Source organism: Equus caballus, chromosome 19 (genome assembly GCF_041296265.1).
Source record: "Equus caballus isolate H_3958 breed thoroughbred chromosome 19, TB-T2T, whole genome shotgun sequence".
NCBI lineage: Eukaryota > Metazoa > Chordata > Mammalia > Perissodactyla > Equidae > Equus > Equus caballus.
In genome coordinates, this window is record NC_091702.1 from 8,863,209 (window position 1) to 8,889,828 (window position 26,620).

Consider the following 26,620-nt stretch of genomic DNA (forward strand, 5'->3'; position numbering starts at 1 on the left):
ACTCCACATCTTTGCCAGCATGCCTTTCTTCACTGTCTGATTTTTGGGGGTGCCGTCACATGGATGTGAGGTGATGTCTCATTGAGATTTTGACTTACATTTCCCCAGTGATTAGTCACATTAAGCATCTTTTTAGATCCTTGTTGACCATTTGCGTATCTTCTTGGAGGAAAAGTCTATTCAAGTACTTTGCTCATTTTTGATTTGGGTTGTTTGTTTTTTTGTTGTTGAGTTGAGAAGTTCTATGTCTATTCTGGATATTCAGCCCTTGTCAGATAGATCATTTGCAAATATGGGCTCCCATGCTGCATGGGTTGTGTTTTTACTCTGTTGAGGTTGTCTTCAGAGGCAGAAAAGGTTTTAATATTCACGAATTTTGGCGTCTGTACTCTGTTTTTTATTGCCCATGCCTTGAGTGTCATATCCATGAAATCATCGCCAAGTCCTATTGTGAAACGTTTTGTCCCATGTTTTCCTCAAAGTGTTTCAGTTCTTACATTTGGGTCTTGATCCATTGAGAATTAAGTTTTATATCTGGTGTGAGGTCAGAATCCAAGTTTAGATTTTGCATGAAAATATCCACTTTTTCAGGAACCACTGGTTGAAAAGACTGTCTTTTCCACGTTGAACAACCTTGGCCACCTTATTTCTGGGCTCTCTATTCTGTTCCGATGCTCTATGTGTCTGTTTTATGCCGTTACAATGCTGTTTTGATACTGTAGGTTTGCAGCAAGTTTTACATCAGTAAAAAGAGAGTCCTCCAACTTAGTACTTCCTTTCAAGACTATTTTAGACATCTGGGCATACTTGAGATTCCATATGAATTTTAGGATGGGTGTCTTTCAGCACAAAATGTCCTTGGGATTTTGATAAGGACTGCATTTAATTGGTTCATCTCTTTGGAGGAAGCTGACATCTTAACAACAAGGAGGCTTCCAATCCACGATCACAGGACGCCTCTCATTTCTGGTAGTGCCGGGTGGTTGTTCAGGTGGAGGGGACAGCACTCTTCCAAGTAGTCACGCAGGGTCCCAGAATTCCTCCACACTGTGCCTTCAGCATTTCCTCAGAACTCATCGACATCTGCATCCAGTCAAGGGAGAGAAAAATGCGTGTCAAATGCATGTGGGAAGTTTTCAAGGACTGGGTGTGGATGTAGCACACGTCTGTGCCACCCTCTCCCCTGGCCAGAACTACGCACGGAACCAGCAGACCCTAACAGTCGGCACTGCAGGCAGAACCAGCGGACCCCACCAAATTTGGGACTGTGGACTAACCAAGGGCTAGAGACTCAGTGTCTCAGGGAACCATATGCCAGCTCCAGCTGCCTGCTACCACTTTGACTGGCACTGTGGACGAACCCAGGGCTGAGACAGATGCTCTGCTAGAGCATCCTGTCAGACTACACTGGCCCGTTAACCTGCGCCTGGAAAGTCACTTAGCCCAGGAGCTCAATGCAGGGAGAGTGGAGCTGAGATGCACGAGACACTTACCCACAGCCCTCAGAGACAGCAAAAAAGACGGAGAATCCAAAGGCTTCATGGGTACCAATGCTTGTGGTTTCTCATCCCCGAAGCCATGAGAAGTCTCCTTCGAATCCCGCTGCTGCCACCAAGCTGTTAAGAAAGAAAATACAACTGCGTAAGTCTAAAGAACTTCATTGCTTTATTCACCAATTCCTGCATCCGGAGGCATCCAATCTAGCAGATAGAAAGCAGCTCCAAGGAGCTGTACAGAATGAAAGACTTTGAAAGGCAAAAGGGAGAAGAAAAAGAAGTCACAGCAGGCGGGAAGATCGCTCGGTTATTGCAAGGTTACTTTCCTCAGGGGACAGCAGCAGTCTCTGATGTGGGATACCTACCTAGTGCTGATTGGGGGATTCCTAATCCACTGGTTTAAGATTCTGTTTCCGGGAGAGTCGAAAATCTAATGAAGTCAAGACTCAGTTTGGTGAGGTGGGTAAGAGGCTCCTCTTGGGGCCCGCCGTCTGGTTTTGACACATGACTCTGCTGGCCCCCTGCTGGCCCCAGGTACACCCGGGTTTCCCTTCCTGACCATTGTTGGTCACACATCCATTGCCCCTGCCTCCAGTTCTCCCCCTTCCACACCGCAATCCCCGCCATGACTCCCTCTGACACTGTCACGACTTCTCCCACCACACTGCCCTGCTTTCCACAAGGCCAGCAAGAGGCTTCGTAAGCACCACTTCATCAGTCCAGTGGGCTGAGCGGGCTGCCCAGCATCGGGACTCAGAAACTGGTGGGCCTGTCACATGGCCTCCAATCACCGGTACCCCAGCTGAAGTGCCTGCCCTGATGAGAAACTCAATTTTAGCCAGCTCCATCGAACAGCATCTTTGCCCCAAGCTTCCCTTCAAAATACTCCACACATTTTCTGCCCCAGCTGTTTTTTGAGGAGTCATTTTGGGGGAGCCTTTGAGGCCACCTTGGTGATTCTGTGCCCGGGCACAAGCAGCTCTTGGCCCACACACGCTTTGATTGTATCACCTGGAATCGTAGAGCACAGGGAGCCACTGGATGGGCACCAATCACTGGTTTGACCACCAAGAGCCCTGTGAATATTTTAAAGTGGGAACGTCCACTTTCGGGTCTTCCTGTGGGCGCACGTCACAAGGCGCTCCCTGGTACCCCGCTCTCCCCCACATCCTCTGACCAGCTTTCCCCAGGCGATGTTCTGCAGTACATCATTGTCTCCACCGACCTGCCCCTAGAGGTGCACCCCACAGGCCACAAGTCCCTGAGTTTCCTGCCCTGACAGGCTACCACCGACCCAAAGAGATATGTCTGTTCTACTAGGATGACTGGACTGACATAGAGGAGTGGCCCTAGCCACAGAAAAGCAGGTAATTGAGGCCACCCAGAAGTGTGGACAAACAACCCAACACGGACAGCAGCTCCATGAGACTCTATTCTACTCCTTGTAGGACAGTCGTCTAAGTCTCTGCCAAATGGTTTTAGGAAACCACCTGGCCTCAGACTATCTCTACTGGCCAAGGAAGGAGGGGTCGGGGCCCTCCCATGGTCTACCACCTGCATGTACATCAACAACTGACAAGTTCAAACCTACCTACACCAGAGGGTCCAAGAGGTGAGAATATTGTCGAGTATAACCGAGATCTCTGAACAGATTCCCAGGGCCCCCAAGACCACTGAGCTATTTTCTCGGCTGGTCTTTTCAAGGTGGAGACCATGACTATGGACTGGATCTCAGACTGTTGCTTGTGTGATTTTCATACTTGCCTCTAGACCCTAATCAGATGTTTACTCTCAGGGCTACACCGTGCCTTACCCCTAATAGCTGCATGAATTACCCTAATTTCAAATTTTCACTGAAGAAAATCTGCTCAGCATAAAATACACCATTTTCAGTATTTAAAAGTACACAAGTCAGTGAGGTTTAGGACAATGAGAATGTTGTGTGGCTATCACTACTATCTAATTCCAGAACATTTTTAATACCTTGAAAAGAAACCACACTCACTCCCTCTGTGCTTTGCCCTAACCCAAGGCCATGGAAGCACCTCATCTGTTTTCTCTCCCTGCGGATTTGGTATTCTGGACATTTCATTCAAATGGAATCAAAGAACCTGTGGCTTTGTGTACCACTGCAATTAGACACTTTTTTTAAGGATCATCCAGGGCCGAGCACGTCGCAGTGCTTTCCTCCTTTTTAGGGCTGTGTTATATCCCATAGTATCAATATGCCACATTTGCTTTATGTGTTCATAATTTGGTAGAAAGTTGGGTTTCTTTCACTTTTGGACTACTGCGAATACTGCTGCTTCGAATGTCCATGGACAGGTTTTCCTGTGAGTGACCATATGTTTTCCATGTTCTTTTGGAGCTGCCTCACAACGGACTATCCAGCTCAATGGTACTGATTGCTCGAAGATCTTAAGAAATGCAAGGCTATTCTCTACAGTGGCTGCATCATTTTACATTCTCACCAGTGATGTATGAGGGCTCCCCTTGCTCCTCATCTTTACCAACACTTGTGATTTTCCTTTATGTTGAATACAGCCTACATACTGAGTTCGAAACAGTAGCACATTGTGGTTTGAATTTCCGTTTCCCTAATCATGAATGACATCGAGCATCTCTCTTGTGCTTATGGGCCATCTGGATATCTTCTGGAGAAATGTCTATTCCAACCGTTTGCCTATTTTAATTGTTTTATTTCTCTTTTATTACTGACTTCTAAGAGATATTTATGTATTCTGAAGACTACATTATACAAGTTGAAAGTCGGAGAATTCAAGACCCCACTTTCAACAATGGATAGAACATCCAGACAGAAACTAAGGAAACGGCAGAAATAAATGACATTAAATACTAAGAACATTGTATTGAAGAGCAGCAGAATACACATTCTTCTCAAGAGCACACAGAATATTTTCCAGAAGAGATCATGTTTGAGGTCACAAAACAAATCTTAACAAAATTAAGACGACTGAAATTATACCAAGTATCTGTCCTGAACACAATGGCATGAAACTAGAAATCAACATCGCAAGGAAACCTGCATCATTCCTGAGAGACGGAAATTAAACAGCAGCCTCTTACACAGACATTAGGTCAAGGAGGAAATCAAGAGGGAAATTTAAATATAGCTCAAGACAAACAAAAAGAATTAAAAACACAACAAAACTACGGGATGCAGCAAAAATAATACTAAGAGGGAAGTTTACAGTGATTAACTTGTAACATCTTAAAGAATGATCTCAAATTAACAACCTAACTGACAACACACAGCACTAGAAAAAGGGAAAACTGAACCCAAAGTTAGCAGAGAGATGGATGTCACAAAGGTGAGAACAGAAAAAAGGAAATAGAGGAGGAAGGCAAAAGATTAAAAGGATGAGCTAATGTTTTGAAAAAAGAAAATGGACCAATGCTTAGAAGATAGAATGCCTCAGTAAAGACAGAAGAAGCAAGTAAAGTAAATGAGAATTGAAAGAGCAGGTCTTACAACTGATGCATCAGAAATAAAAAGATCATAGAGATGCTTCTGAGCTCTGGCTCACTAACACAATGGGTGACCCAGCAGACTGAGTAAGTTCCTAGAAGCAACCTACCCAGTCTCACCCATGAGGAAACAGACAACTGAAGAGACCAGTGACAGAGAAGGAGGCTGAGTCAGTGATCACAAATCTCCCACAAGGAGGAGAGGGAGTGAGGGCCCGACTTCATCGCAGACGCAGAGCCGGCCTGCCCAGCAGCAGGCTGACTCCTATGCACCTGCTGGCGCCCTGCATGCTCCTGCAGACGCAGGCCCCTGGCTCACCCTGGCTCACGCCAGCTCTAGTGGCCTCAAGCAGAGTCCTTGGCACCAGGGACTCAGCAGGCTCCAGAAACCCAGGCCCCCATCTCAGCCTAGTGCCTGCCATCTTCAGCAGCCCGAGGTGGCTCCCGTGACCCCAAGTTTTGTCCCTGGGACCAGGCTCCTGGTGGGTAGTGGAGGATCCACACTGTGGCTGACGCAGTGCCTGCTTTCTCCCGTGGCCTCAGGCAGCTTCCATGGCAGGGCTCCCAGTGGGTTCTGACAAACCAGCACCCCAGCTCACTTCAGCATTTACTGACTCCAGCGACCCCAGGCAGATCCCAGGGCACCAGGCTCCTGATGCGCTCCTGGGAACTCAGGCCCATGTCTCACCAGGGCACCTTACAGGTCCAGCAGCCCCAGGCAGCTCCCAGGGAAACAGGCTCCTGGCAGGCCCCTCCAAAACCAGGTCCCCAACTAACACATGTGCTTGCTGACTCAGGTGGCCCCCGACAGCTCCCACGGCACCAGGCACCAACAGCTTCCCAGGAACCCAGGCTTCCACCTTAAAACAGCACCTGCTGGCTCCTGCGACCCCTGGCTCATCCCATAGCTCCTGGCTCCCAGCTGGCTCCCAGGATCCCAGACTTCTGACCCACTCCAGCACATGCTGTCTCTCATGACACCTGGCTCTGCCAGACTCCCGTGAACAAAGACTCCCAGCTCACCTCAGCACCAACCAACGCCCATGGCCCCGGATGACTCCTGCCGCCCCCGGTTCTCAATCACCACGTGCAAACCCATGCTCCAGGGCTGGTACTCACCAACTCAGGTCCCAGCTGTGCCCAGGACCAGACTGGATGACATGCACCAAGCTTTCCACTCACCCCAGCACCGGGCTGCCCAAGGACTCCAGCAGCAAGCCTGCCCCGGGACCCCACCAGATGGCCCACATGGAACCCCGAGATGGGCTCACTGTGCCCAAGCCCGTCAGTAAAGCCTGGGAGAGGTGCCCACTTCCTCAAATTTTCTGACCTCACAGCAACGCCACAAAGATCGTGAATAATCAAAGACCCATAACACCACCAAAGAGAATTATAAAACTCCAATGTCTGAAGAAGAAATGGGGATATAAGAACTATCTGACCAACGCTTCAGAACACTGCTCTTGCAAAATTCAGTCAGCTATTGAATTCAGATCCCTACTAACGGAAGTTAGGAAAATCGTGCAAGAACAAATGAGATGATCAACACAGAAATATAAATCATTAAGGCAAAACAAACAGCAATACTAGAGTTAAAGACACAAAGACTGCACTGAAAAATTCCATAAAGAGCTTCAAAATCAGATTCAACAAGGTAGAAGCAATAAGTAGTGAAGAAGAAAACATGACGTTTGAAATCATCCAGTCAAAGGAGCAAGAAGAAAAAGCATGAATAGGGGTGAGGAAAGCCGATGTAAATTATGGGATCCCATAACCAAAACAGCTGTGCATTATTGGATCACCAGAGGAAAAGAGAGGGAGAACGGAAAACAAAGTTGATTAACAAAAATAATCGCTGACAAGTTCCCAAATCTGGAGAGAGATTTAGACATTCACGTTCAGGAAGCTAATACGTCACCCCAACATTTCAGACTCAAATCATCTTCTCCAAGGCAGATTATAATAAAACTATCAGAACTCAAAAAAGGATCATACAACATGATCAAGTCCAACATTTGCAAATCAATAAATGTGACATGCCACACTAATCGAATGAAGGCGAAAATCAGAAAATTAACTCAGCAGATGTAGAAAAAGCATTTGACAAGATCCAGCACCCCTTCAAGATAAAAACTATCAATACATTGATTATTGGAGGAACATACACAAACTTAATAGAAGGTGTACACGACAAACACACACGTAAGAGCATACTGAACGGTGAAAGGCTGAAAGCTTTCTTGCAAAAGATCGAGAGCAAGCCAAGGGTGCCCACTCTCAACAAGACTTAGGAAGGCTTAATCAGAGAAATTTGGCAAGAGAAAGGAATAAAACGCATCCGAACCTCAAAGAAAGAAATATAAGTACCTCTGTTTGCAGACGGTATGATCTTATTTAGAGAAAGTCCTAAAGACTTTCCCCTAAACTGTTAGAACTAATAAATGAATTTAGTGAAGCTTCAGGATACAAATACACAAATCAGTGGCGTTTCTGCACGCTAGCAATGAGCCATCTAAAAAAGATATGAATGAAACAATCCTGTCTACAAAAGCATCACAAACAATGAAATGCTTAAGAATAAATTTAACCAAGAAGGTGAACCATCTATACACTGCCAGCTATAAGACAGTGATGAAACAAATTGAAGAAGACACAAAGAAATGGACAGACATCCTACGTTCACGGATCAGAAGGAATTAATGGTGTTAAAACTACCACCCAATGCTATCCAATGCCATCTCAAGATTCAACGCAATTCCCATTAAAATTCCCAGGGTATTTTTAACAGAAACAGGAAAAACAATCCTAACATTCTTATGGACCCACAAAAGACCTCAAATAACCAAAGCAATGCCAAGAAAGAAAATCAAAGCTGGAGACATCACAATTCCTGATTTCAAACTTTATTACAAGGATATGGTAATAAAAATGGTAAGGTACAGGTTTAAAAATAAACACATAGACCCACACAACAGAATCAGGAGCCCAGAAGTAAAACCACACACATACACTCAGCAAACAGTTCACATCTGAGGTAAGAAGATTCAAGGCAGAAAGGAAAGTCTCCACAATAATTGGTGTAGGGAAAACTGGGTAAGCACATGCAGAATGAAATTGGACCCCAATTTCACACCACTCTAAAAAATTATCTCTAAAGGAATTAAAGACCTAAATGTAAAACCCATAACGGTACCACTACTACAAGAAAACATAGGGGAAAAGCCCCTTGAAATTGGTCTTGGCCATGATTATTTGGATGGAACACCGAAAGTTCAAGCAACAAAAGCAGAACTTAGCAAGTGCGATTACATCAATCCATAAAGTTTCCTCACAGCAAAAGAAACAATCAGCCAAAAAAAGGGGGTTAATATCCACAATACATACGGAATTCTTACACGTCAAGAGCAAAGAAACCAAAAGTATGATTTACAAATGGTCAAAGGACTTGAATACTTTTCCAAAGAAGACATAAAAATGGCCAACAGGTACATGAAAAGATGCTCATAATCACTAACCATTGGGGAAATGCAATCAAAACTGTAATGAGCTATCACCTCACACCTACCAAATTGGTTATCCAGAAGACGACAGACAGAAAGCACTGGTGACGCTGCATAGAAAAAGGAACCCTGTGCACTGATGGCATGAAGGTAAATGGCTATAGCCACAGTGGAAAGTAGTGGGGAATCTTCTCAAAGAAATAAAAACAGAACTACTCTAGGATCAAACAGTTCCATTCATGGGTGTATATCCAAAGGAACTGAAATCAATAAGTTGAGGAAATGTCTGCATCCCCATCTTCATTTCAGCATTATTCACAGAGCCAGGACATGGAAATGATCCAAGTGCACACCAATCGATAAATATGTAAAGAAAATGTGATATATAGATATGTAACTACAAATATAATATAGAATGCAATATTATTCAGCCATAGAAAACAATGAAATCTGGCCTTTTGCAACAACATGAATGGACCTTGAGGGCATTATGCTAAGTGAAATAAGTCAGACAGACAAAGAAAAATACTACATGTTCTCACTTACATGGAATCTAAAAAAACTGAACTCAGTGAAATAGACAGGAGAATAGTGTTTGCTAGGGTCTGCAGGGTGGGGGAAATGGGGACATGTGGGTCAAAGTGTACAAACCTCCGGCTATAAAATGAGTAAGCTCTGGGGATCTAATGTACAGCATGGTGACCATAATTAACAATACTGTATTACATAATTGGAAGATTATAAGACAGTAAATCTTAAAAGTTATCACTAGAAAAAAAAAAGCTAATTATGTGATGGAATAGAGGTGCTAACTCACCTTATTGGGGCAATCATTTCTCAACACATACCTGTATCAAATCATCGTCTTTCACACCTTAAACTGACATATGTTTTACGTCACTAACATCTGAATAAATCTGAAAAAATTCTCCGAACAAATGAAAACTTAGGAGTAGATAACGTACTGGTGAATTCCACCAAACTTATAAGGAAATATTAACAACAAACCTCCTTACACTCGTCAAAGAAGTGAAAGAAAGAGAATAGTTCCACACTCATTTTCTGAGGCCAGCATTACCCTGATAGCAACACCAGACAGGGACAACTAAAGAAAATAAATTTGCAGACCATTACCTCTGACGACTAGAGTTGCAAAATCCTCCACAAACTATTTCCAAACAAAATTCACCAGCACATTAAGAGTATACGATGTGACCAAGAGAGATTTGTTCCTGGAATGCAAGGATGGTTCAACATACAAAAGTCCATCAATGCAACAGGCCAATCACAAAAAGGAAGGGAAGAAAAAACATTATCATCTCCATCGATGCAGAAAAGCACTAGACAAAATACAACACCCTTTCATGATAACACCATTCTACACATAGAAATAGAAGAAAATGACCTCCACATATTAAAAGCCATATAGGAAAAAGCCGCAGTGAACAAAATACTCAATGCTGAAAGACTGAAAGCTTTTCCTGTCAGATCAGGAATAAGGCAAAGATGTGTGATCTCATCACTTTCATTCAACATAGTACTGGAAGTGCTGACCAGAGCATTTAGGCAAGAAAAAGAAATAAAAGCCATCCAAATTGGAAAGGAAGAAGTAAGACTATCACTGTTTGCAGATGATATACTCTTATACAGAGAAAATTCTATAGAGACCACTGAAAATCTACTCAACCTAATAAATGAATTCAGCAAACTAGCAGGATACAAAGATGGCACACAAAACTCAATGGCATTTCTACACATAAATCATGAAAACTCTCAAAAAGGAAGTTATCAAAAAGACAGTCCCTCAGGCCCCCGCCCATGAATCCATGAGAGAACACGAGGGATGAGAGACACAAGGCAATCAAGCAAGATCTTCATATTTATTGATGGTAAAAAACAGATCTCTATAAGGAGCTTGAATTAAAAAACATAACAAGGCCATGAACCCCATGTAAAATAGCCTTTCACGTGGAAAGCAGTTGATGCTCCTTATTTCTTTAAGCCCATTTTCCCTCATGTCAATACCTTCATGAAAAATCTTGGCCTAGGGAGATGTTATTCCAAAGACCACCCAAATACTGCTTTCCTTAAGACTCTTCATACTCTCCTCAAGCCTCATTTCTATGGGCATCTTCCAGACTCAAAAAAGGTGATGGAGAAAAACCTGCCAACCTTCCTTTTCATTCCATGCAGGAGGAAGAGAATTCTTTAGATGTACTGATCTCAAGTCAAAGGGCAACAGGTATGGACTACAAGGGGCATCTCAAAAGGTACGGAGAAAAAACATCCAAGATGACGGAAAGGAAACCACAGGTGGTACCACTAAAGTTGTGGAGGGCCATAAGCTGCCATTCCTTGAAAACAACGGCAGAGCAGGTCATGACAGCAGTAGGGAGAAGGAAAGATGACATGGGAATGACTGCAGAGGGACAGATAACACCCAAGGCCTTGCTCAGACTGTGCATTTGAATCAAGCTCACACAAGTCACAGGCAAACCCAGGGTTCCAGCCCAGGGCTGCGTTCATGATTGGCTTCCCTAAAAAAGCTGCTTCAAGTCAACGCCCAAACTGGATGCCGGACACAGAAGGTGAGCAACAGAGGAGTGGGTGTGGACAGACACCGGGAGGTCACTGTGGCATCTCCAGGTCCCACGATGAACACAAGCGACTGGGACTGATCACTACACACGGGGCCAGAAAGATGAACCCTGCGATAAAAGCATGGAATTACTATTGTTAGTACTTTTACAAAAAATGCTAAAGCAATGAGACCATTAAATCTTTACAATCTGTAACAGCTGAACGAGCGAGCAGCACCTGAGCCGTTCATCATTTAATGTACGAACAAGTAAAATTCGTGTTGTGTATCTAAAGCTCCATTTTGCAAAAATCACTCAGAACAGCAAAGCCTACACAATATAATTATGGTACTTTCTGCTACACAGGAATGCATACAAGGGACAATTAGCATACAGCAAACCGGGATTCCGATGTACTGATCGGGAACTCTAGATGAAGAAAAGGGCCAACAGAATTTGGAGATGAGTCTGCAATATAGTGATGATAAGAGCTGTGCTTATTGAGGGGATGTATGTTATCTGCCACACCTTGTTCTATGTGTTTCCAAGGGATCACCTTTCTAAAAACTACAATTCTATGCAGGAGGAACTATTGCTACCACACTGTTTCACAGCTGGAGGAGCTGAGGCTCAGAGAAATTCACTTCTTCTAGGTTACGCACCTATTAGGTGTCAGGGACAGGATTGGAACCCAGGCAGGTTGACTCCAGAGCTCATGGTCTGAACTCCCATGGTAAACTGCCTCCATTCGGGAGAGCGCGAAGAGCAGAAGTCTTAGAGTTAGGCCGAACTGGGTTCACATCCAGACTCTGCCAACACCTGTGTGACCACAGAGACGTCACTTCACCTCTGTGATCCTCAGTTTCTTTATCTGAAAACTGAGATGGTCACGCCTACCTTACAGGGTTGAAAAATGAGATCCCACGGAAGGCACTGGGCTCACTGGTGAGGCCTCATGGTAGCTGCTATTTGTTGTTAACCGGAACAGAGCATCTCTGAGAACCCTGGCAGAGTCTCTGTCTTGGAGAACAAGAGAAAACCAAGAAGGCACTTCAGGAAGCTGACAGACTGAGGAAGTGGCAGAGCTAACGGAGCATATAACACTGAGAATTTAGTTTCCTCCTGCAATCAATGGAAAGCTATTGGATGATTTAAATAATAGGGTAATATAGTAATATTTGTACTTTTTAATGATAAAAGTGCTACATGCCTGTTTTGAAACTTGCAAACAAGATAGAGCTGCTTAGAAGGAAGAGCTCCCCTGACCCTCCCATGAGCACTTAGAAATGTCACTGCAGCAGCCACATGGGAGTTGGACTGAGGCAGAGGACAGTGGTTAGGGTACTTCTCCAGTCCAGGCAGGAGACCGAGGACGACTGAACTCAGAGGGTGGCAGTGGGGCCGGGCAGGAGGGGACAGAGGAGCTCGTGGGGGAGCTGTCAGAAAGAAGTCTGCAGTCAAGTGGAGAGGGAATCAATGCGATGCTAGGAAAGGAGGTCAGATGGAGAGTCACGTGCCAATGAGAGGAAGCCTTGGGCTTCAAAGGGCGCACAAGTGACCAGGAAGAGAGGAAGATGACAGACCTGCTGGTGTTGAACGGGCTGCGGAGTGGAAGCGATGCAAATGGGTATCCCAGGTCCAGAGCTCCAGTGTCTGGGGGACCCCGGGAATGGTTTATTGCCACCTGCTGATTCAAGGACCATAAGCACACACCTACAGTCAGAAACACTTAAAAGATTACTCACAAACGCAATGTTCTATGAGTTTTAACAGAAAAATTGAGAAACAAGCCATGAGAAACAAGGCTAAGATATCATTTGGCTTTGAACACTGGACTTTGATGAAGAAAGGAGGAAGGAGTAGAAAGACAAAAAGGAACGAGAAGGACAGAGTGGGGTCAGGGACTCAGCAGCACTTGTTAACTGGGCTTCAGACCTTTAGTCAACTGCTTCAGACTCAGGCCATCTGCTTCCTAACGTGACTGACCTGTGTCCTCAAGCAGTGTCATCCAAATTAGAAGTACCATGTGGTCAAGCTATTGTAGAGGCGTCTTCTCACTACACAGGGACCTTATCAGCACTGCCTGGCGCTGGTTCTGAGCAGCTGTCCTGCATCATCGCTGTGTGGCAGGATGTCCCACCAGGTGGAAAGTGCCCATCCCCATTTCTCTAGCACTTTCTTCCTTGTCCTTCCCTCAGGCAGGTCCAGGATGCTCTCTTTTCTGAAAACTGCTCCCACGCTGGGATTCTTCGTCCCATCAGAATGAGTCTTGTTCCCCCTGTGCTCCATTCTCCTGTTCAAGACAAGCACAAGGCCTCTCTGCACGGTGAGGGTTTTGCTTTGACTCACTCTGGGGAGACAGACAGAAGACAACACAAAGAATAAATCTGGGGAATTGTGAAGGTCATGGAGCTGTATAAATTCCTAAGAGGCACCTCTGATTCACATTACCATCCTCAGTGATATGGCGATTACTACGATCCCCCTGGGCCTTATTCCCGAGTGGGGTCTCATCCAGCTTCCCCACTTCACACAAAGCTCCAAAGCCATAAAATAAAAGCATATTCATTCTGTCTACATAAAAAATCTCAAACAGCAAACACTTCCATGAGCAAGGTTTAAAAGAAAGACAACACTTGGGGAACAAGTAACTGAAACTTCCCTACAAAGGACCAATTTCCTTAGTATATAAAGGGCTCCTGCAAAGCAATAACAAAAGACCACTCATTCAGTAGACAAACGGGCAACGGATATAACGAGGCAGTGCAGAGAAATGGGAATATGGATGGCTCTCGAACATGTGAGGTGTTCCTACTGAAGAGAAATTTAAAACCCTACCACGAGATGTCCCTCACCCCTTAGACTGGCAAAGCAGGAGTCCGGCCACATTCTGTGTGTGTGCGTGTGAGGAAACACGTGCTCTCTTACACTCCTGCTGGTGTGTAGACTGGCATCACCTCCACGGACAGCTGTCCAGCAATATCCACCACACTACAGATGCACCAACCTTCCATTCCTGAAATCTGACTTCCAGGAATTCACCCTCCAGATATCCTCACGTGTGCAAAATGACATAGAAACAAGGTGACTGACAGCATTGCTTCTCACACAAAGGGACTGGAAACAACCCACGTGTCTCTCAATAAGACAGTGCTTAAATACTGTTTCTGCGCGATAATGTTCCTACCAGCTATAAGAAAGACCGTGGGGTCAGCCCAGTGGCGCAGTGGTTACGTTCGTGGGCTCCTCTTTGGCAGCCCAGGGTTCGTAGGTTCGGATCCCTGCTCTGGACCTGCTCACTGCTCATCTGGCCACGCTGTGGCACTGTCCCACAGACAAAATAGAGGAAGACTGGCACAGGTGTTAGCTCAGCGACAACCTTCCTCAAGCAAAAAGAGGAAGATTGACAACAGATGTTAGCTCGGGGCCAATCTTCTCAGTAAAAACAATAAACAAAACAGAACAAAGAACAGAAGCTGGGGCCGCGCCGATGCTGTAGTGCTTAAGTTCATGTGTTTGCTTTGGCGGCCTGGGATTTGCAGGTTCGGATCCCAGGCGTGGACCTCCACACCAGTCATCACAGCATCCCACATCAAAATAGAAGAACATTGGCACAGACGTCAGCTCAGGGACAATCTTCTTAAAGATAAAGAGGAAGATTGGCAAGAGATGTTAGCTCAGGGCCAATCTTCCTCATCAAAACAAAAAACAACAAACCAGAAGCTTATCCTAAGAAAGTGTAGACTTTGGCGGAAGTCCTAGGAATCTGGTGCAACTTCAATGCAAGGCAGACGTTGGAGAATCTCTGGAGATGAGAATCGCAAGCTAGACACGGGCTATTCAGTGACGCTGTGCTAAGGAGTTTGGATGTGGTTCTGAAGGCCATGGGGAAGCTCTAGGGAATCATAAGGAGGGGCTTTAGAAAGATGCGACCACACCAGTGTCCAGGACGGAAAGGACAAGACGCAAGGACAAGATCGATGTTCACTGCACAACGTCATTCCGAGGGAGACAGGCTACCTGTGGACGACTAAAGCAGAGAAGCAAGAGGAAAACACGGGGATGATCAACCACTTACAACCTGCTCTGTGTCCGCATCACAGTACACGATTGTTTCTGAAAGGCATGAAAGGAAATTAATTACACTCTCCTTTCTAAGAAGCATGCCAAACAGCTTTTACGTTTGTAGCAGGGCTCATCAAAAAAGTTTGGAATCATTACTCTGGTCATTTTCCTCATTTTATAAACGACTCACAGGGCCTGACCCGTGGCCGAGTGGCTCAAGTTCCACGTGCTCTGCTTCAGCAGCCCAGGCTCAGGGGTTTGGATCCTGGGTGGAGACGCACACCACTCGTCAGCCATGCTGTGGGGGTGACCCACACACGAAATAGAGGAAGACTGGCACAGAAGTTAGCTCAGGGCTAACATTCCTCAAGCAAAAAGAGGAAGATTGGCAACAGATGTTGGATTAGGGTGACTCTTCCTTGGCAAAAAAGAAAGAAAAAAAGACCCATTCATAGTGTATCTATAAGCACAGATGTGAGATGCATCCCTGTCCTCACCCTCACTAGAGTCCTTTGCAAGAAGCTGGCAAGAAACCTGGCTTCTTGCCAAATGTGCCGGGATTAGGATGAAAAAACGAAACAGGACACAGCAGAGCACAGGTAACCGGAAGGCTGACAGTTTTGTTTTCGTTTTTAGGCAAGCAAAACTATTTAAAGATGAAGAAATAGAGCAGAAAAAAATCCACTGACATTCTCCTATGAAAGAAACAGGATGGCCTTCTAAAAGAAAACAATTTCTAGGCCAATGTTGCCTGACACCCTAAGACTATTTTCCCTTAAAAATAATCTTTGGGGTCCATTTCCAGTAACATGGGGGCCAAAATCACCTGAAACTCCTCCCACAGAGTGACACACTTAGAAATAAGGACTAAAAAACGTCAGCCTCTTTAAGTAAAGCTGAGTTTGCAGGTAATTGAAGAAACTCCTAGGGGTCCACGCCCAGAGCATTTAGCGGACGTGAGTTCAGCAGCTCTGAGGCTGGGCCACGGCAGCTTGGTCATCTCCCTAGTGAGGTGCTCAGGTTCTGGTGGCCATGTGGAGGCAGGAGACAGAGCCTTGGACCTCAGTACGGCCGGGGTTGGAATCGAGACCCCTGTGGAAAGTTGGAGCCTTCACAGGCCCACAGCTTCAGTGAGGGCGAGCTAGACAAGAACGAGCTCAGGAGCGTGGAGACAGCCTGGGCCTGGTGAGGTGGAGGGAAAGGTCCCCCATGAGGACGCGGAGCTCCAAGCCTGCTTGCACGCGGGCCTGGGCCTCAGGATGTGTCTCTCCTGCAAGGTCCAGTGATCCTCCAGGTCAAAGTCAGCATGAAGGACCCCTCGCTGTTGGTCTCCCTCGAATCCAGGCAGAAACAACAAACACGGCTCTAGAGGGTCATCTTTCCCACAGGATCCACACAGGCAAAGCCGCCCTGAGCACGATGCACAACAAAAACTCACAGAGCACACGAGAGCACCACCACGAGCCCCTGTGAGAACCAGGAGCTGCATTCGACACCAGCCCTTCAGACAGTGGAATCATCTGACCCACAGGCTAAAACGGCCGTGTTAACACGATTAAAGGTCTAAGTGAAAACAGGGAGTAAGAACAGACTTTTGTTTTTAGAAAAAGACCAAGTGGTTGTGAAAGAGAATTCCAGAAATTAAAAAGAAAAACGTTTTCAAGTTAAAAACTCAATGGAGAGGTTAAACCACAGATTGAGCACAGCTAAGGAGAAAAGTGGTGAAATGGAATACGGACACAGAACACAGCACAGAGAGAGAAACAGAAATAGGAAAGAGAGGGAAAGAGACACAGAGAGCTAAGGGAAAAAAGTCACCTTCACAGAAGCAATGGGGAGACTGTTCCCAGACAGATGGAGTGGGATGTGAATGCTCAGCTCAGGAAGTGAGTCCTGAGCAGGAAGAACACAGCTGCCTTCACACCCAAGGCACTTAGGTGAGTCACCAGAACACCAGCACAAGTGATCACAGAGAGAACACAGCATCTCCTATGTGCTCAACGCTTTACTCAAAGATCATCCTTTTAATATGTTGGCCTATTTCCTTCCAGTCTTTCATCTATGCATGTTTAGTACACATACAAAAATTTCAGGGGAAAATAAGATTGATACAATACATATAATTTTGTATGTACTTTTTTTACTCAGCGTTTTCCCATGAGCATTTTCCCAGGTCATTATGCAGCAGCAGCGGAACTGCATCAATAAGAGCGAAGAAGACTTGAGTTGTGGTTACGAACGTGGGATGTGAAGTCAAGCGTTCTGTGTCTGAGTCCCAGCTCACGACTCACCAGCTGTGTGACCTTGGGTAAGTTACTGGTCCTCTCTCTGCTCCCATTTTCTCATCTGTAAATTAGTGTGAGTTGCTATTTACTAAGCTATCTGCCAGGCACTGTGCTAAAGACTTGAATAATCCCATTTGATTTTCACAAAACCCCTATGGATTACATGTGTTATTGGCATTATTTTACAGACGAGAGACTGGGCCTTAGAAAGAATGTGAAGTGATTTGCCCCAAATCACACGGCTGCTGATGGTGCTTCGACTTGAATTGAGATGTGTCTGCAAAACCTGCGCCCTTGATGCCACACTCTTCTTCCATACGTTTGAACAGCCTCAGAGTACGCACAGACCGTGAAGCTGACCACGAGAGGCCCCGAGTGCTGCTCATCTCCACTTATTTCCTTATTTATGTGCTTTGTCCATGTTTCTTTAGACATGTTCATTTTTCTAATTTCTATGTTGTATAGTTATATATTACATTATGTCATACATTACAGTATATGTTATGTGTGTATATATGCATATATGTTACATATATTGTCTATTAGGTTTTATATAGTTATATAGTATAGATATTAGCCAGTTTTATCAGGAATATGTTTAATAAACTTTGATTTTAGAACAGCTCTGGAGTTGCAGAAAAGTTGGGAGATAGTAGAGCGCGCTGTCACATGCCCCACACCCAGTTTCCCCGCTGTGAACACCTTCCGTGGGATGGTACGTTTGCCGGTAGTAGTGAACCAGTACTGACGCGCTATTGCGAGCTACAGTCCACACGTCACTCTGTTTCCTTGTTCCCACCTAAGTCCCTCGTCCCAGGGTCCCACCCAGGATGCACCCCACGGTTAGCCGCCAGGGCTCCCTGGGCTCCTCTGGCTGAGGTGGGTTTTGCCTAGCATTCATTTTTGCAAATCCTCCTTCCAATTTATAATCTCCCTTTCTCATTTGTGTGTGCTGTTTCCTGATGTATATCAAAAATAAACTCTATATTCGAATGGATCAGTCTTTTGTTCTGTGGTATCTTCTGCTGGATTTATTCTTAGAACGTTCTTCCCTACATCAGAATGGCAGAAATGTTTACCTATAGAAATTCTCACTGTTTCACATTTTCACTTTTTATGTATATCTAATTCACCAAACCATACGGGATTTCTTTTGGAATATGGTATGAGGGGGGTCTGATTTGCTCTTTTCCAAATAGTTACCATTCCTCTGAGCACCACCTCTTACAGAGTCCTTCCTTGGCCCCTTGATGTGTGATCCTCTGTTCCCTGTGAACGTTTGCTCTTCTGAGCTGCCCGCTCTTTCCCACGGCTATGCCGACCACTCACCCCAGTGTGCTCAGGACTGTATCAGTTTTAGCGCTGGCAGCCCCGGTCCTGGGCACTCTCAGTCCCGGGCAAACTGGGACAGTTGGTCACCCACCCACCACCCAGCCTTGCACCACTGCCATGCTGTACTGCTTACTGTTGTGCGCCTGTTGTGCTCCCCCAAAATGGGCTGTTTCTCTTTCATGAAATACAGAATATTTCACCAAATTGCAGCATAAGAATCCTACGGGAGCTGCAATCCAGGGAAAAATAATTTGAGAGCAGACAGTGTTGCAGTATCGAGTGTCCTCCTGGGAACACGCAATGCCTCTGTCCAGCCTTCTTTATGTTTCTCAGTAAGACGCAAAGTTCTCTACACACAGGCCTCTACATCCACCTCATTCCCGGGCAACCTAAAAGTTCACACTGCTATATTAAATGGCAACTTTTCCCCCATTATATTTGCTAAATAATTTTTAAAATATTCCATGTATATTCACACAGTTTTTCCTAGATGCACCAGTGTGAATATGCGGGTGCTTTATTGATCAACCACAGCCTTTCTTTCTTTTGCTTTTTCTGGGTTACCCTAAGTCTTCTCCACTTCTACCCCCGCCCCACATCTCAACAACCTAATACGTATCTTTTTATTTTCCCCATACAGAGATACACCTAGACAGACAGATGGATAGATAGATAGACACATAAAGTAGTTACGTTTTTTTGATCATTGACTGTTTGGAAAGATGAGACGTTATTATATACATCTTTAAAATCTTCAATACCTCTCACCAGATTGCTTACCATGGCTGTAATACTAAATATTTCTCCCATCAATGTGTGAGAGTGCCTGCACAGAAAAAACACTCTTCCTCCCGGGTGCCTCCTGACTCTCACTCCACTGCCACACAGCACTCCTGACGCCAGATGTGTGGGTGCTCTGCTGGGAGCCGTGGCTACATCATTTGATCGGCTGTTTGACAGGGTCCAGCCGATTAACGCCGAGGGGTGCAGGGTCGCCCCTTGGTGAAGAATAACTGGCCAGCCCCTCACATAGTTCTGAAACCTGTGCTGCTTCTAATTGCCCTTCATTCCTTTTCCTTTCTTAACCTCCAGTTTTCACTCCTTTGGGTGGCTGCTTGGGAGGCACTACCTCCTAGGAAAATTAGATATAGTAAGAGAATGTGACCACCTGCAGGTAACTTTCAAGATATTTTTCAGTTAATTATTGGAGGAGCACACAGTCCCATCTGAGACAATCAGAAAGGAATCCTGCCCAGATAAGATGTCGAGTTAGGTTTATGGCCCCTGTCTGCTTAATGTTTCCTTCTCCCTCCAGTTCTTTGTCTAAATATATATATGCATCGTCCTTCTAAGTTGGTTGATTGGATGATCAAGAAGTATCTACATATTATTCTGGACCTTCTGCTTTCTGTTAAAATGTTATAGAGGTTTTCTCCTAAAAGCAATAAATAATAAATGATTGATGAGTAGAATGGCCGAGGGGTGCAAGAATGCCCCTCGGTGAAGAATGGCCGGCTGACACCCCTGATATTTTCTGAATTATATGCACGCTTTCTAGTAAGGTTATGTTTATACTTATTTCTGTTTTTTATTCCTGAAGATATATAGTTTAGCTTAGCTTTTCAGCCCTTTACTTTACTAACAAAATGATACTTTCTCTGGCAGTGTGCTTAAGGGACTGTTAGCTCTACAATCTAAAAGACAAAGGAATGCTTCCACCCCCTAAAGGGCACGAAAAAGTAAAGATGTTTAACTGCCCGCTGAGAATGCAGATAGCCCTGGGGATAAGACACCCTGGAGTCGCCTTTTGTTCCCATTAACCATCTACACTAATGGCGTAAATGATTGAGGGAGGCAGGGATGGCTCCACCAGGATGCAACCAGACGGACTGCTGTCCTGTCCGGAGGCCTGGACCTTCTCTCTTTGATTTAACTTTGCCATGAATTACAACAGGTGTCTAGGTACCTATCTCCTTTAGCTTAGAGACAACAAACACTAGTTAATTGCGGAGAAGACTACCATTAACCTTATGCTCTATAGAATAGAATGCTAATAAATATTCTTGTGCTCGTTTTTTACTTCCTTATCTCTCTGAGAATATTTGTAGAACCATTTCTGTACTAATCCTGAAAAATATATAAACGACACTTGTGCACAGTAAAGGCGGACTTGCTAACACCAACCCAAGTCTCACGTCCTCTTTATTTCCCCCTCCCTCAGGTTTTTGCCGGCGCCATCTCTCCCGTGGGAACCTGGACTCTGCCAAGGCTGAACCCCGGCAGTGCTCCACACACCAAGCCATCCTCCAACCCCAGCTGGGCTTCCCCAATTCAACTCTGTTCTAACGCTGACTACTTAGAGTGGGCACCACAGCTCACAAGTTAAGGGCTCAGTCCCACGAGACTGGCCCCACTGCAGAGGCTAGTTGAAAAGGGCCAGGTTGTCACCTGCACTTCGGACTGACCAGCTATCAACTGGGGCACACATGACCCCCTCCCTGGGTGTGACAATTTGCTAGAATGGCTCACAGAACTCAGGGAACACTTACATTTACGGGTTTATTAAAGGGCATAATAAAGGATGTGGATAAAGAGCCAGATGAAGACATTTATAGGGCGAGGTCAGGAAGAGCCCTGAGCATAGGAGCTTCTGTCCCCGTGGGTTTGGGATGTGCCACCCTCCTGGTGTGTAAACGTGTTCACCAACTCAGAAGCTCTCCAAACCCTGTACTACTGGGATTTTTATGGAGGCGTCATCACATAGGTCTGATGGACACTAATTCCATTTCCTGACCCTCTGCCCTTCCTGGAGGATCGGGTAGGACTGAAAGTGCCAAACTTCTAATCACCCTTGGCCTTTCTGGTGATGAGCTCAGATCCTGAAGTTATTCAGGAACCCATGAAGAGTCACCTCGTTAGAACAAGGGATGCTCTTATCACCCAGGAAATTACAAAGGATTCGGGAGCTCTGTGTCAGGACCCAGGCTCAAAGAACAAATGCTAGAACAGAAGATGCTACTGGTGCTTCCATCATTTAGGAGAGCACAAGGTTTCAGGAGCTCTGTGCCAGGAACTGGGAGCAGAGGCCAAAATAGATATTTCCTATTATTTCGGAGTACTTTTTTCCCACACACCCAGCAGCAATAACTTTTGCCAGCAAGAGTCACATCATAAAAGATTTCCTGGATAAAATATGGTGCATCGGAGCAATGGAACCCCATGCAGCTGTCAAAGGAAATGAGGAAGGTTTCCATATACTGCTACGGACTGATCTCCAGGACACACCAGGACGGGAACGAGCAAGGTTCAGGACAGTGTTACAGGAGGTACTTTTCACGAAACAAAGGGGCAATATAAGACCAGATATGACTACTTGTTTATGTTTTCAAAATAAACAATGGAAGTAGAAACTAAGAACTAATAAAAATGGTTACCTCTAAGAAGAAGGACTAGGTGGTTGGGGGTCAGGAGGGGAAGCTAGACTTCTCCGAATGTGTTTCATCATTTTCACTTTGGAATTATTTTCATAACTATAAAAATTACACCAAAAAATTCCTAAAACATGAAAAAAAATACAACAAATGACTCAAATATAAATCAGCTGTTGGCAGGAGCAACAGAGAGAATTATTCCAGGTTTCTTAAGGCACAGGAATTGCACAAAACTGGTAGGAGATACCCCAAAGACAAAAGGAATCCAAAAGAAATTGTAAATGACATTCAATAATCATATTTGTTAGTAATAATACTGGAATTGTTATTTTTAAACTGTAAGATATATATCGTAGAAGAAAGTAAAGAAATAATTATGTTAATGTAATTAGCATCTGAGATTTCAGCATAAAAGAGAGATGAATATAAAATTAAGGAAGTTGAGAACAAACTCTTTAGTCTTAATGTTGAAGTGGAAATATCAGAATAAATTGATTTATATTTCTCTTTCTAAAATTACACTTTTAATGTTTATAGTGGAATAAGTCTCTCCTCTTTTCTGGAGCTTCTGGGTACGTGGTCTTCACTAGAAAGACTACAAGGCGATGTTTTGATATATGTATACTTTGCGAAATTATTACCAGAATCAAGCTCATTAACATATCCACACCTCACACAGTTATGATTTTTTTGTGCTGAGAACACTGAAGATTAACTCTCAGCAAATTTCAAGGACACGATTCAGGATTGTGAGCTGCAGTCACCATGCTGGGCATTAGATCACCAGCACGTGTTCATCCTACAGCCCTGGAACTTTGTACCCTTTGACCCACGTCTCCCCATTTCCCGCCAACCCCCCTAGACCCAGCCACCACTCTACTCTGCTTTTATGAGTATGACTACTTTAGATTCCACACATAAGTGAAATCAGGCAGTAGATCTATTTCTGTGTCTGGCTTGTGAGTTGTTTTTTCAGCTCTTGTAAATGTAATGTTTGTCTCATTTCCCTTTCTAGGTGTATACAGCTATAACACAGAAAATTATTCATTGTGTGTTTCTGTTGGATCTAAATTGGCTCGTTCATTATACATTTTGGTTACTAAAATCTCCTGGGTTGTCTACGTATATAAACATATGTTAACCAAAAGAGATGGATCATTTAATCTCATCTTTCATACTATACATACAGATATTCTTCTCTGACTTCATTCTCTAGAACAGCATGGCCCATGGAGTTTTCTGATGATGCAAATGTTCTACAGCTGTGCTAACACAGTAGCCACTAGGCACACGTAGCTGTAGGGCACTTTCAGTGTGCCTAGTGAGACTGAGAAACCTTTAAATTTTATTGAAGTTTAACTACTTTAGATGTAAATAGCGACATGTGACTAATAGCTACCCTATTGAACAGATCAGATCTAGAATATCTGAAACAATGTCAAATAATAATGAAATCGTAGGAAAGTCTGTATAGTCCCGGCTTTACTCAAAATAGTTTCAGTCTTTTGCTACTTAGCGTACCCTTTGCTGACAGTTTTTTGGAAACCGAGTATTACATTGAGGTATTTTTTTTTTCTATTTCTATTTTACTTAGACTTTCTATTAGAAATTCTGGCTAAAGTTTACCAAATTACTTTTCTCTATTTATTTATGTAATCGTGGGACTTTCTCCTTCATTTTGGAGACACAATGGATTACGATGATAGATTTTCTAATATCTGACTAGCCTCATTGCTGAAATAAGCCATATTTGGTCATAGTCTAACTTGATTCATGTGATTTTAAAATACAAATTAAAAAGCGACGTTTAACTGGAAATTACGTTCCGGCTTCTTCAGCAGCACCTGGCTCTTTCCGTTTCTTCCCCATGGGTGACAAGGGAGGACTCTGCTCTCCCTGTTGGGCAGAGACCAGCCTCACTGCAGAGCCCGGACTTAGGCTAGGCAGTTCTTATAAAAATGCTTAGGAGGACCAAGTTAACTACAAATTCCATGTGCCACAAACACTTTTTTCTAGTGTTTCAATAGAAATAAAAATTGCTAATTAGTTCAATTCTACTGGGTAACTCCTAGGAATAAAGTAAGGAGCAGCAAAGCGCATGTAGAACATACAAATTAAAGAAAAATTTATTTTCTCTTTATTGCAGAGGTACCAATTTAAGCAATGTTAGATGGCAGGCTTTATATATGGGGAAATATTCATTGAAATATACAGTATTTTCCAAATACTCTAAAAAGTAAAATATCTCCTAAATAAAGAAAGAGGTCAGGGAAATAAAAGATCATTCTCAGCAGAAGTAAAACATTATCACCTAGAACTAATTTGGGAGTATCCACATTAGAAACAGGAATGAGAAAGATAAAGGAGCACTTATGACAATACTAAGAGGAGTCCCAGATAAAGCATCTTCAACCTGTGTACCTGACTCCCACTCAGTCCACCCAGGGCTTGTGAGGACAAAGGCACAGGCTTAAAAACCGGCAGCCTCTCCACTTCCTATGGCAAAGAAGACATGAAGTCCACGGTTAAGTGAGGGAGGCGACTATAGACAAAACTTGGCGTGTCTGTAATATTCTTTACATAGACTACACTTCCGAAAGTTCAGTCCAGCCCACGTAAAGCATCAGAGCTCTTAAACAGAAATACGTGCTGTATACACCCTGAACCCTTACCGAACTCCACTTTAGCGCTACCTGTTTTCCTGATGCAATAAATCCCACGGCAGCTATAAAACAAAGAAGTTCTTACTGATGCCCTGGTGGTTTCTATCATCATTCCAGTGAGCCAAGAGCGAGGTTTTTTTTTTTTTTAGATTGATAGTTTCTAATATGTTATGACCCACTAATGAAAGCAGAAAAGCCACAAGGTACAGACCATATGAAAAAGTTCATAAAGAAGCTCAGGGCAAGAGAGGAGACAAAAAATAAGGACATTAGAGGAATCTGATGCCCTGTCATGTACAGTGGCCACTACAGTAGAGACTAGACACACAGCCAGAACGCTAGCCAGGTTAACATGACACCTCAAGCTAAAGGCCTATTTACCTCAGTTTCTATTATCTGGTACATCATGTCCACCTTTCAAAAAAAACAAGACATGCTAGAGACAAGAGAGAATACAGTCAGAAGAGACAGAGCAAGCATCAGAACCGTGCTCAGATATGGCAGAGATTTTGGAATTATCAGACTTAGAATTTAAAATTACTGTGATTAATATGCTAAGGACACTAATGGAAGAAACGGACAACATGCAACAACAGATGAGGAATGTAAGAAGAGAGAGGAAGTGGTAAGAAAGAAACACAAGAAAATGCTGTAAACCAGAAACACTGTAAGAGAGTGAAGAATGCCTTTGATGGACAAGGCTGAGGAAAGGATCTTGGAATCTGCACATACACCAATAGAAACTTTCCTAACTGAAATGCAAAAAGAGAGAATGGGAGTGTGTGGGGGGAAACAGGATATGGAAAATTTTGGACAATTACAAAAGTAATACCTATCCACAATGGAAATAACAGAAGGAAAAGAAAAAGAGAGAGGAGAAGAAAAATATGTGAAGTAACAATAGCTGAGAACTTTCCCAAAGGGATGACCGATTCCAAAACACAGATCCAGGGAGCTCAGAGATCACCACAAATAACCAATACCAAAACATCTACATCTAGGCATATACTCAAACTGCAGAAACCCAAAGACAGAGAGACTCTTGAAAGAGCCAAGAGGAGCTAAAGCCTTTAGTGCAAAAAGGGTAAGAAGTACAGTGCCCTTCTCATTAGAAGACATGCAGGAGAAGAGGAGAATTCTACATCCAGTGAAGCCATCCTTCAAAAGGAAAGAGGAACTGAAGAGTTTCTCAAATAAACTGAGGGATCTGCTTGCCAGCAGACATGCCATACACAAAATATTAAAAGAAGTGCTTCAGCAGGAAGAAATAGAGAATCGGAATAAACCAATCACAAGCAAAGAAATCAAAACAGCAATCCAAAATCTCCCCAAAAATGAAAGCCCAGGACCAGACTGCTTCTCTGGAGAATTCTACCAAACATTCAAAGAAGATTTAATACCTATCTTTCTCAAACTATGCCAGAAAATTGAGGAAGGTGGAGCATTCCCTAACACATTCTATGAAGCCAACATCACCCTGATCCCAAAACCTAACAAGGACAACACAAAGAAGGAAAACTACATGCCAATATCACTGGTGAACATAGATGCAAGAATCCTCGACAAAAGTTTGGCAAACCAAATACAGCAATACATTAAAAAGATTATAAACCATCATCAAGTGGGATTTATACCAGGGACACAGGGATGGTTCAACATCCGCAAGTCAATCAACGTGGTACACTACATTAACAAAATGAGAAACAAAAACCACATGATCATCTCAAGAGATGCAGAGAAAGCATTCGACAAGATCCTACATCCATTTATGACAAAAACT

The 26,620-nt window shown here is 44.0% G+C and overlaps 1 protein-coding gene across 9 annotated transcripts in view; it reads right to left on the reverse strand.

Moving 5' to 3' along the window:
* LOC138919092 (protein phosphatase 1L-like) overlaps positions 1–26,620 on the reverse strand; it is a 63,939-nt gene continuing 37,319 nt past the window's right edge. For 2 of the 9 annotated variants that reach the window (XR_011428992.1, XR_011428996.1), the window contains 4 exons: positions 13,051–13,414; positions 11,962–12,084; positions 1,494–1,616; positions 149–1,083 (listed from right to left, as the gene is read on the reverse strand). Coding sequence is in view for 1 of the 9 variants with exons in the window: in XM_070243134.1 (XP_070099235.1) it covers positions 1,539–1,616 (78 nt within the window). In the remaining 8 variants the exon portion in view is untranslated. Of the gene's footprint in view, positions 1,084–1,493; positions 1,617–10,351; positions 11,194–11,726; positions 11,884–11,961; positions 12,085–12,647; positions 12,749–13,050; positions 13,415–26,620 lie in introns of those variants that run through there. The other 7 variants (XR_011428998.1, XM_070243134.1, XR_011428993.1 and 4 more) reach the window with 6 other exon arrangements.